At 36.1% G+C, this 11,891-nt stretch overlaps 2 protein-coding genes across 5 annotated transcripts; one reads left to right on the top strand and one right to left on the bottom strand.

Annotated features, from left to right (window-relative positions):
* Positions 1-633: 633 nt before the first annotated feature.
* LOC309687382 (T-cell surface glycoprotein CD3 gamma chain) lies at positions 634-3,355 on the top strand. Of its 4 annotated transcripts, none has more exons than XM_082502306.1 (7): positions 634-725; positions 1,044-1,115; positions 1,281-1,304; positions 1,467-1,625; positions 1,857-2,006; positions 2,377-2,435; positions 2,519-3,355. In XM_082502306.1, exons 2-7 carry the CDS (start codon positions 1,061-1,063, stop codon positions 2,573-2,575), a joined length of 504 nt encoding a protein of 167 aa, XP_082358432.1. In that variant the 5' UTR covers positions 634-725; positions 1,044-1,060; the 3' UTR covers positions 2,576-3,355. The 4 variants fall into 4 exon arrangements, with proteins under 4 accessions (XP_082358432.1, XP_082358430.1, XP_082358433.1 ...); XM_082502304.1 differs by having other exon boundaries at positions 1,269-1,304; XM_082502307.1 differs by having other exon boundaries at positions 642-725; positions 1,041-1,115.
* A 3,164-nt stretch (positions 3,356-6,519) lies between these two features.
* Positions 6,520-10,675, bottom strand: LOC309687880 (T-cell surface glycoprotein CD3 epsilon chain-like). Its single transcript, XM_082503150.1, has 5 exons — positions 10,191-10,675; positions 9,601-9,783; positions 9,375-9,518; positions 9,154-9,206; positions 6,520-7,992 (listed from the first exon to the last, which is right to left on the bottom strand). The coding sequence occupies exons 1-5, from the start codon at positions 10,261-10,263 to the stop codon at positions 7,930-7,932; spliced, it is 516 nt and encodes a 171-aa protein (XP_082359276.1). The 5' UTR covers positions 10,264-10,675; the 3' UTR covers positions 6,520-7,929.
* Positions 10,676-11,891: the final 1,216 nt, after the last annotated feature.

Raw genomic sequence — 11,891 nt, 5'->3', positions numbered from 1 at the left:
TTTCTCTCTGTTTTTCTTCTGCTCTGTACAGTAAATGCAGTCTGTCACACACATAGTGGGAAAAGAAAACATTCACAACACACGGGGGAATTAAAATATTCATCTGAACACACACGCTTGTGTTTGTGCCTTCGTTTTACCAGATAGAGCTGCTCACCACCACCGGCACGAACATATCCCAGAGCAAGCATACACCAAGCAGCAATTACTGTCAACAGGCTGATCAGTCATTCCCATAAGGCGGAATTTTCTTCTCCGGTTGTTGTTTGTGTTTTTTGTAAGATGTGAAAGCTGCCATGACAAAAAATCACGTGGGTAGGGGAAAAAAGGAGTTTCGATACCCACAACATTTTAATCTTATTACATATACAACAAACATGAAGTTTAGTGATCAAACAGGAAATGAGTGAACAGTTCAGTGAGGCTTTAGTGTTGAAACTGCACAAACTGATTTTTGTTGTGACAAGTTCAAAATACTCGACTGCAACTTAAAATGTTGCTTGTGTTGGTGAGAGTGTAATAAACATTATTAGCTAAGTGCATCTGAACATGTCAAAGTCACAGTCAGGCTCCTCCAGATGTAGGAATCAACAAAGCCTGCTGAGACAGAAGATAAACCAATCACATTCACTTCCGTTTCATGCACATGCACAGAGAGACTGAGACACTCTGACAGACAGAGACTGGATGCTCGGTGGCTGAGACCCACAGTTCTTCATTTTGTGGTCAGTGCTTTTATTTAAAAGTTGATATTGTGTTGTGTTGATATTGAGTGTTGATATTGTTATTTTAATTTAGAGTTAATAATGTGTAAAGCTTGAATTCTAGGAATAAAACAAATTAAACCTGGTTTCAGAGTTTGTTGGCCAACTAAAACGATTTCCTCTGAATAGCACCCTAAATGTTGTATTTCATCATCTATTATCTGTCTCTGTAAGTCCAATAAATGGTTGACATGGAGTAGAAAATGGCGTACTTCCTGTTGCTCTGTAGTTCGCTCGCTCTTACTTGCAGGGAACTGAACTGTTTCCTTCTATCAGCAGCAGAACTCACAGGAACAATGAAGAATCGCTTTGCTTTGGCCTCCTGTTTGCTGCTGCTTTGGACCTTCACAGGTAGGCCTGCCACACCATTTTACCCCTCACTGACATTAAAAGAAAATCATTGTAGGAATCATAATTCAGTGACAGGGTTTTAATTTCAACTTTGAATGTTACAGAGGTACATGTTGGTTTTATTTTTACAATTTTTAAAAATATTTTTCTCAGAATTTCTTGCAGTGTTTGTCAGCTGTGAAAAACCCGGTAAGAAGACTACTTTTTTCATGTGACTATGTAACATTATAGATGTGTGTGAAAATATATGAACTATGTGGTAATGTACAAGTAACAGTTAAACGTTAAAACGTTTAAAGTACATGCAAGTTTGAGGTGTTCAATTTTATTTATTTATTTTTTCCACACCAGACATAACAGTGAACGAGCTCGCTGAGGGAATTAAAGTGATTTGTCCTGACAGTTACGAACCAAAAGAAATAGCAATGGAAAAAAGAGACAACAACACCATGGAGTACACATGCAAAAAGTCTGAGACAGAGAAACTGAAAATCTATGTGAAGTTTCGCAGTAAGTTGTATTTGTGAAATGTGATGAAAAAAACTTCAGTTTTCCATTTTATTGTGCCTAGTATGCATACTCTTTTGTACTTGTTTTACTTGGCTTCATTCTTTATAATAATGTAAAGTAAGTAGCCTACAGTAATACTTAAAGGTTCCTGACAGAACTGAATCTGATAAAAATGTCAAATTGTCAGGATACCTGTGAATAAATGTAATTATTGTTTGTGTGTGTTCGCAGGCTGTGACAACTGTGTAGAGCTTGACATAATGTCTATAGTGGGCATGGTCATAGGAAATGTGGTGGCCACCATTGTGATTGGAGTGGGTGTCTATCTCCTCGCCTCTCAGACTCGAACCGGCCCCGTTGTCTCTAACAGAAAGAGTAAAAGTAAAGACTGTCTATCTGTCTTTTACCGTGGAAAACATTGGTTCTAAATAACAGATGTAGTATATTTTTAAACACCCTGCAGGATTGGTCTTTAGTCACTGGTTAAGAATGTTGTGCTATTATTTTAATTAGTTCGCCCCATTGGGCACAATTAGCATTTGAGTGTCATATTGGTCACTGGTAGAGGAGAATAGAGCTCCAGCTACAATTCAGAATTACTCCGAATCAAATCACTAAGAGTTAAAAACTATAGTCATTTAAATAATGCACACAAATACCCTAAAAACATTATTATTAATAATAGCTTTACTGTTAACTCAAATTGCCATCAGCAGATGAGCTTGGTGAATAATAATTCATGTGTCCTCAGGCTCTGACAGACAGCATCTTGTTTCTGAAAGCAGAGGACCGTCCAATGACCACTACCAGGTAAGCTGAAACACGAACACCCGTCGTAAATGTGAAAATACCACTAATAACGAAAACAACAACTGACACCTTTTCTGCAACAGCCTCTGAGGAGAGCTGGCCAGAGAGATACATATGACGAACTCGTCCACAGAAAATAAACGGAAGGATGCTCACTAGGTCCATCGCTGGAAACTGAAGTTCCATGAGTCCTCACATCTGAAACATCCGACAGCAGCCCCCGACAGAGGGAAAAACTGTTTCCAGGGTTTATGTTTAGCTTGGTTTATGCCCATTTCTAATGTAAAGTCTCTTCCAGCTTTACTTTCATCATGCTTGTAAGACAATGCTTTTCAGACGCCAGAAAATCGAGGCACAATATTAACTGTAGTATTATTTTTGTTTATTAATGAAAAACTAGGATTATCTTGGTACCCAAATGAAAAACTCAAGGAATAAAATTGACTGCGTTGTCTTGTTATGCTATCGCTAGTGGTGAATACTTCTCTAATACTTTTCTTTGGTACAATTTTAAGGTAACTGCTATATTATAATTCAGTCCTAATGTATAAATGAGCTTTATACTGTGCTTTTTAATACCCTATATTGTAATGGTGTCACCATAACCATGTACTGATGATAATTGTGACATTTAAAAAATAAATATTAACATTGTGTAAGTAATGCACATATGATAATATAAATGTAGTTTGATTTTTAACTCATTTCAAATAAAGATCTCACGCATTCGACAAAGTTGTAGATAAATTTGACTGATGGCATTATTGCTATTATTTTTATTATTCCTGTGTTTTGATACATATCCTTATTAATTTCTTCAAACTGTTATTTTGACATGAAAATCTGAAAACGCCCCAGTATGTCTATATACATATAATTATTTGTAAATGTAAAAAAATAAAGCACTATTTAATGTTAAACCAGTTGTTCTGTGGTTTCAATTAAGTGATAAGTTAGATGCCTTTTCAGCCCTATTTTTCTTGATTTTTGTTGTCCATTCACTCAATATGCATGAACGTGAATATGTCAAATTTAGCTACATGTCAAATCATTTATAACCAAACCACATGGGCTTGTTCAATATGTAAAAAGCACGATATACATTTTGACCCCCCCCCCACAAATTTAACAATATCACAGGGACTAAAAACGTAACACAAACTCATTTGATGAAAAAAATCCCTCAAACTGAATAAGCAGATTTTCAGAATTATCTTTTAGATAAGGACGCCTGACAGTTCTCTCGTGTTCAATGTGGAGGAGCCTCCAGGTCACTGAGCATCTAAGGAGACTGAACATTTATAGATGAGTTTAAGAACAGCATATTTAGTGAAATAATTAACATATTTAATTTCTTAATAACGCAATGCTGTTTGCTACTAACCTTTTACAGAATAACGGGGTTTAATAAGACTCCATAAGCGTCCATGAAGGGATCAATGCTGTTGTAACAGTGAAACAATGGCAGTGAGTCCGGTGCAGAAATCTTTCCGTATTCATCCAATGATAGTACCATTTTCAAATAAACTGATCTGTACCAGATCAAAATAATCAAAATATGTACAATCTGAGTTTCAATTATTATTATTATTATTGTTCTTATTATTAGTAGTAGTATTATCAGTAGCAGTGCAAAAACTGTATCTACATTATATTTTGCCAATGCTTTGCTGAAAAAAAACGAGGTTGAGCTCAACTTCAGCACAGAGGTTACATCATAAATGTTAACACATCATCCAAAAATCCACCCAAAATGTTGATGTGAATATCCCACTGTTAACACGTTTTCAGTTTATTTTATGCACCTGACTAACAGGTGCGATTTGGAGTGAAAAGTATTCTTCATGATCTTCTGTTTTTTGGAAACACTTCATTTCAACTGTGTACCTTGTGAGATAAAAAAAAAAAGCTTGAGAACCACAGAGCTAAACTTGCTGACTGAAGAGCCCCCTTCTTCACAGCCCAAGTGTTTGGATGTGACAGTGGTACTATCGTGATGCTGCTACAGAAACAAGAAGACCTTAATTTCACCATGTTCCAGCATGGTTCTTTTTCTTTTTGGAAAAGGTTCTTGTAACCACAGAAGTTACAATAAATGTAGAATAACCATTATGCTGTCTGTCAGTCCTAGAATGCTCCCTGTCTTTCTTTATGGAGAGTGGTTGCCTCCAAAGGTGTGTCAGTCCTCAGAGACATATTAAAATGTACAACTGTGTGTTAAAGCTATTTACAGCTGGGACAAAATATGATATCTGTGTCGTGACTAATTTTTTTAATTTATTTTTTTTAACACGTAGTTTGAGATTAAAGCCTTAGTTATGGGCGTGACTGCTTAGTTTGACAGGTGTGCAGACACTGACAGATGTCTGACTAACTATGCTAATTTGTGTCACTACACCATCTTTGTGCAGTTGGACCAATTTTATTGGTATTATGTCACAAAAATCCAATCCAAGATGTTGGCACTTACTCTCTGGTGAGTTAAATGCTAGTATTTTATGAGCTTCATGCTGTTGAGAAGGTAATTGTGTCTGTGTGTTGCACAGTTTATAGAGGCAGCTTAGCTAGCAGTTTATAACCAAGCTTGCTAGCGTTAGCACTTCACTCTCTCTTCTAAAGTTGGTCAACACTATAGTTGCAACTAAAAACAAATACTGAGTCCAGATAGCAAATGCCGGTTTCATCTTTTTAATTGTTTGATGTAAAACCACTGAGTAGAACCTCTGCTTGAAAAACACATTGAGGCCTATTTAAGGTTTTGATCAATAACATGTAACATGTTCTAAGTAAGAATGGTCACTTAGTTGAATTATTTATGACCATTTTAATATGTTATTGTAATTTTAATGGTTAATAAATTAATATGCATGTAAATGTATGTGAACCTAATTATAATGTGCCACACTGATTTTTATTTTTATTCTTTTTTGTAGGGCTGTTAATAAGCTTTTTTTTTTTTCTTCTCTGGAGATTTTGCACATAATGCCAGTCAATCATATTAATGTGGAGTTGCGTAAGACTTGTAATCAGTTAAATTTTTACTCTTAAGAGAAAGTTACGCAACAAGGGCAAAGAGAAAAGCAGAGAGAAAGGTTAAAAAAACTGAAAGGTTAAAATAGTAACAAAGTGTTGCAGGAAACACAAAAGTTAAGGAGGAGAAAAACTCAGAGGCCTCCCTCCCTCTCCCTGTCAGATAATCTAAATAATCTTTGATAGCAGCTCGTCTTCTTCCTCACTCTGCTGTGACAAAACTACAAACTACTGTTTTCTACCTGAGCCGGAGAAGAGATCAGACAATGGAGCTTTAAGCAGCTCGGCTCTGAAACACAAACCTGATCTACACACACACACACACACACACACACACACACACACACACACACACACACACACACAAAACCAACTTCTGACTCAGGGCATGTTCACACACCTTCGAGCACATGCACGCTCTCATCCAACATGAACGTGTGTGCTCGTGCACACTAACAGATGAGCAGATGTAGGTCTGTGTGTGGGAGCGGTTTGACTCAACAAAGAGAGAAGAACACACCACCACCCTCCTATTTTCTTTGCTTCTTTCTCTCACAAATATAGAGAAGATGTAAATGAAGATAACTGAGCAGTAAGTGTGGGTGTGTTTCCACTAAACACTGCTCTTCTGAGATGCTTAGAATGTAACAGATTTATCAATCACTAATAATCTGCATGGAGATAAAACATTACGTTGTGTTTCCCTCTTTTGTTTCCACCAGTACAGCTGTGCTCCGTCACTGCTGGGAAAAAAAAATCACACAGAACCCAAAACATGACATGATGTGATATTTCCACTGTGTCTTTAACACTATCAAAAATATGTTTATGCATTGCGAAATGTTTCAGAGATATATCGGATGTTTCCAGAGACGGTGATGTGTGCGACTGTCACAGCAGAAACGAAGGCATACTGGTGATGACTGTGTGATGGGGGCTGGGGTGCTACGGATATGAGCTGTGGCTTTGAGGCAGCTTCATGAATCGGTTACAGTTCTATCTGCTGAACCATCCCAGTACTGTTTTCAACCATGAACAAAGACATACATGAGAGCAGTGTTCACTGTGGTTTATTATATTAATGACGCACGTTGTCCATTACAGTAACAAAAAGGTTATCACATTATAATGTAATGAAAGAAGAAGCAAAGAAGTAAGCCTCAAAGGTCTGTGCATGCAGCATGTTACATATCTGATGCTCTTTTTACATGTCAGAGCCCAAAATGCTGCATATACTCAATTTATATATGTACAAGACATGCAAGTCTATTTTAACTGATATGATTTTATCGCTCTAAATTACAGCACATTCTGCCAATGTTTAGATTAAAAGATCAGAATACTCAAATACCCCGTAAACACATATATTTGGCTATCCACATTAGCAGGCACACTTCTACAGACTGATGTGATCCAATTCCATGTCAATACAGTAATAAACTGATTTGCTGCTGTGCACCCTCACCACTAACCAACTAACTAACACTAAAAACTTCATGACGGTAGCAAAACAATATATTTAAAAGCAAAACATGAATATTACAGGCATCAAGAAAGCAAACTTGCAGTCGCAGTGCTGTACTGCATTTCTGTGTACACCTAATAATCTGTACAATAAGAACAAAAAAATTTGATTTCTTTAACTTTGCCTCCGACGGCGTCTTTCTTTATTCATTAGCCTGACAACTGTTTTTATGGCTCACAATATTGAAAGATGATATTTAGTCTACAATATCAGTTTGAATATTTTGTTGTTTGATGTACCCCTAACAGTCATTTTAGATAAGTTTATGTATTCTACGTGCTTCGTGGTAGCATCTTTGCAAATGGGCATTGTTGGCATTAACAGTTCACGACAACAAATACAAATTTGTAATGTTCATTAGGTTAATGTCAGTGCTAACGCTTTCTTTCTGTTGGACATGTTTCATGTTACATTTGGTTTTTTACTCACTTTTTGCAGGCTACTTTTCAGGCACTCATCATGTCACGATGCTACTATCATTTCATTAGAAAACAGGCAGATCATCACTGATTCATTTAAAATCAGCACCAACTCACCATTTCCAAACCACTTGACGACATACACAAACGTCTCCTTTATACTGAACAATTCTCAAAATATACTGGAAAATGGTTTTATATTGATAAAATCTGTTATTTTAACTTTTTTCACAAAAAAAATGTATTTAAATACTATATACTATAATACTAAATAATATTTAAATGAAATATCTTTAACTTTTGAATCTCAATGCAAATTCCGCCTGAACTCTACCTGCTTGTAAGTCAAAGGGAAACGGAGAAAATTTGTTGTGTTGGTTTTTGGCTAAGGTGACCCTTCAAATTCAAAACAGAAGAAGCCACTGCACGCTACTCGGATCATGACTGATACTCTTGTGTGTCTTTTGTGATTGTTTTCCTTCATTTGTGCAGAGACCCGGAGTCGATAGCTGAAGTGCTTCTACCCCATCCTGTTGACCACCGTGGAGTAAGTGTCCTGGGCGCGAGTTTGAGGGTTCAGTGCCTGCAAGAAAAACAAAACAAACAATAAAATGTTTTGCTTTAGGATGCCAGATTAAGGTACACATCACCAAGTGGGTAAATAGTCCAATATGCTTAAATAATGTTATTTATTTACGGGAGGGAGGGATTTTAATCAACCACCCAGAAAGCCCAAGAAAATAAGTGGTTAAAGAACTACATCAGATCCATGAACCAGGTGAAAATGGAGTCACGCTCTTTAATCCCAACATATCTGAGTAGCTGATTTAGGGGAATCTCTTCTTCTAACACTTTTGCATGTATTACATCTTGCTAGTTCTCTCAAAATTGAGGGAAAGTATAAAATATTTGGGCAAGTTTGGACTCTGCTCATAGCAGGCTTTGGAATCACATCTTGGCAAATTAGTGTTAATATTTAGTGTAATCTATGTTCTATGTTGATAAACAGTTAATTAACTCTGGTCAGGAATTAATCCAGTTCCATTCAATTGCAACGTTGGTCTCGTTCCAATATCGTCTAACACAGTCTTATTTGTTACATGAAGGAACTGGAAGAATTTAGTGCAAACAAAGCTAAAAATATCTTTTTAGTCATTCAGATTTGATTTTTATCAAATGACATGTTCTGATTTTTATCACTCCTTGCACCACATCATTAAATATCATGTAAAACAACATTAAAATATGTGTGGAAAAGTAAAAAAAATTCACAGAACATGAAAACACCATTTCAGGACATTAATTGTTTCATCTGGTAAATAAAAAAAAGTATGAATAATTCAGTTCAATACAATTCAATTCAGTTTTATTTACTTAGTGCCAATTTGCCAATTCAGATCACTAATTAGTTTGGCTGCATTTTTTTTTTCTCTTTCTCTTCTTTCCCCCAAACTGTAATATATTAATATCTCTTGTTGCCTGAGTGTACCTCAGGATTCCCAGGAAGGAAGAGAAAAGTATTAAAGGCAAAAGGACATCTGGAATACCCTGCTAAACCTGCTCCGTTCATCTAGCGGATAAACGGTAGAAAATGGATGGATGGTTGGATGGATGGATGAATGGGTGGTTAGATGGAGAAACCATGAAAACTATGAAAACATCAACAATATAAAAGTCATACTTTCTGAATTATTGGGGATTTAACATTCCAGGTAAAACAGAATTTTTATTATCCAGTACGTACCTCATAGTCAGGAGACGGGACAGGTGGACCTCGGCCTCCCGATCGAGGAGGTGCTGGAAGATGATGACAGAGTAAATACAACTTAACGCTCGTAATATCAATAATAACAGAATTTCTCAAGAATTAAAGGTGTATAAAGGACATGAGGTAACCTTTAACTCAACCAAGACAAAAGGGTAAACTAGTAGACTGTCACTCATTTGTCCAAGTGCACTTTTTACCTTTGGAAGGTTGAGGAGGCCCAGCTGGGCTTTTCTTCTTAGTGCACCTGTAGACTATGACCATCATAATTATTGTCATGAGTAAGTCCCCGACGATGACCATAAATAATGTGTTTCCATCGAGCTCAAAGCAGTTCTCACACACTGGAGGTAAAAGACATCAAGTGTTAGAGCAGCATGAACAGCTAACACAAGTGAGGAAATGAAAAGATTCTTTTTCACTCACCATTTCCTTCAACATAGAAATAATATTTCTGATTAGTTTCGTATTCACATCTGTATATGCCTTTACTCATATATGTGAATTCATAGATATCACTTTCATTATAGACTTTTTCATTTTTGTCAAACCAATTCCCCTCTACTGGACAGGTCAGTATGACTTTGCTCCTCCAGAATTCCGCTTTGCCTGAAAAAACATGGACAGATATTAAGATACTTTTCACACAGAAAGGGACAATGTGAGACACTTTCCTTAAACTTGGCTCATCTTTTGCACATTGTGAATTTTCCCTGCATGAATACACATCATTCTAAATTATTATTAAAAGAAATCCTTTAACATTTACCAAAAAAAAGGCCATGTCTGCTCACAATAAATGTGTTCAATATAGCAAAGACAAAAGTATATAAATGTCAAAAAGTGTATGTGGACATTAAAGCATATCATTGACATACAGGAAATTGTAGAAATTTCTTTGAAAATGCCTTTAGATGTCCTAGTTTGTTGACAGAATTCATGTTTCTAAATCCAGAGAAGTTAAGTGAGACTCAATGACTTTAAAATATGAATTAAAACAAACGCCAGACTGTTACCTTCGCGAGCCTTCGTGGTAGCAACGCCGAGGAGGACGACGACGAGCACGGCCTGGACACCCATGCTGAGCATTTTCTTCAGGATGCCTGTTTTTGTTTTCTAGAGCTTTCTGATATATAGACTATAACTTTTTGAATATTTCCACTTGAAGATTTCAGTTACATCAAAATGCTGCTCAATGAGACGAAAAGCTTCAAATTAGACGAGGAGGTTCTCTCTCTCTCTCTCTCTCTTGTTCTGACACACACACGTTGCACCCACAGGAAGTGTTTTTTTTTAAAGATGAATTCACGGTTAAACCTCAAAATGAAGTCAAACTGAAGAAGTATACTGAATAGAAATGCTTCTGCTTGTTTTCTGATTCATTACAGATCAAAAACACAAAAAACTGCAAATGACAGCAGCTAACGTCACACCGCTTGAATGAATAGCTCATGTTTGCAGTGTGGCGTATATTTCCATGCTCTTTAGTTTGCACCTAAACTCCCCCTTACATGTAGCCATTGTTTAGTCTGAAAACACAGTCTGAATCTTTTTTTTTTTTTTTTTTTTTTTAAACGTATGTTTATTTGTTTTTTCAACAGTATCAACACCAACATAAAATGAACGTATGGCAGTCATTAAAATAATAATAATAATAATAACAACACTAATAATAATAATAATAATAATAATAATAGTAATAACGATAATTGAAGTGTTAATCCTAAAGGGTTCCAAATAAATGCATAGTTAAAAAAATTAAATTAAACCATACAAATAAATACAATTAAAAAAAAATAAATAAATAAAAATAAAAATAAAAAAATAAATCATAATATAGGTTACATAGTATATTACAGTCTGAATCTTTGATGGGAATCAGTTTTATGTGCAGTGTGTGACGAGTGAAGATGGCGGCGTTCACAGCAGCTCACAGTGATGTTTGGGGCGGCTTTGCAAAACATATGATGCACTACTGTAAAGATCCTTAGATCAGTAAAACTTCTCATTCTGATCATTTTCCATGTGCATGATTAAAATACCAACATTTAACTCCAGTGAATCACAAAGAATCAAACATTTACAACCAAGCTGCAGTTTGTATGTTTCACAAACTGTGCCTTATATGCATCAGTATGTAACAACAACTCATAGATCAGTTCGAAATGATGGATAAAAGAAGTTTTTAGGTTATGAAAAACTTCTCTGTGACAAGTGTCTGAGCTATTTTTTGAGCCAACATGGCGGTTCCTGTTCTTAAACAGCACCTGCTTTGTGTGTGACTTGTGGATGTCTTTTTTTTTTTTACATGTAACGTCCCTTCCCCCATTTCTTGTTGTCTTCAAATAACCAAACAGAAAAATGTCACTGATAAAACACCAATAAGAGTTTCGGATATTCCATTAGAATTACAGATGATAATAAAATGTTGTCATGCAGTCGAACATGTCTGGAGGAGACAGACATCAAGACCCTGGCACTGAAAAAGCATTTTAATAACTATGGCTTTAGAATGTGTGTTAACTATGAATAAACCCTTAAACAGTGTGACTGTTCACTACCGGGTTTCAAATGTGACTTAGGTGATCAGCTCATGAGTCAAGTGCATAGAGACATTGCTGTTTAGAGCCCCTATCGAGTGCCTTCAACGTGTCCATTTGTAATTGTGTGTCTGCAACACATCTGCTCCACTCACCTCACCCGCCTGTCTGCAGTCA

Source organism: Aulonocara stuartgranti (assembly GCF_965226115.1).
Source record: "Aulonocara stuartgranti genome assembly, chromosome: 14".
Taxonomy (NCBI): Eukaryota; Metazoa; Chordata; class Actinopteri; order Cichliformes; family Cichlidae; genus Aulonocara; species Aulonocara stuartgranti.
Note: the sequence above shows the minus strand (reverse complement) of the source record. Positions and strands in the feature narration are given on the sequence as shown.

Excerpts from the sequence above, each read along its gene's own strand:
- LOC309687880 (XM_082503150.1), bottom strand. The coding sequence starts at position 10,263 with ATGCTCAGCATGGGTGTCCAGGCCGTGCTCGTCGTCGTCCTCCTCGGC. Across the intron at positions 9,784-10,190 it reads TACCACGAAGGCTCGCGAAG|GCAAAGCGGAATTCTGGAGG; the intron begins GTAACAGTCTGG and ends ATGTTTTTTCAG. Across the intron at positions 9,519-9,600 it reads TTTCTATGTTGAAGGAAATG|TGTGTGAGAACTGCTTTGAG; the intron begins GTGAGTGAAAAA and ends TTTTACCTCCAG.
- LOC309687382 (XM_082502304.1), top strand. The coding sequence starts at position 1,061 with ATGAAGAATCGCTTTGCTTTGGCCTCCTGTTTGCTGCTGCTTTGGACC. Across the intron at positions 1,305-1,466 it reads TGTCAGCTGTGAAAAACCCG|ACATAACAGTGAACGAGCTC; the intron begins GTAAGAAGACTA and ends TTTCCACACCAG. Across the intron at positions 2,007-2,376 it reads CTCTAACAGAAAGAGTAAAA|GCTCTGACAGACAGCATCTT; the intron begins GTAAAGACTGTC and ends ATGTGTCCTCAG.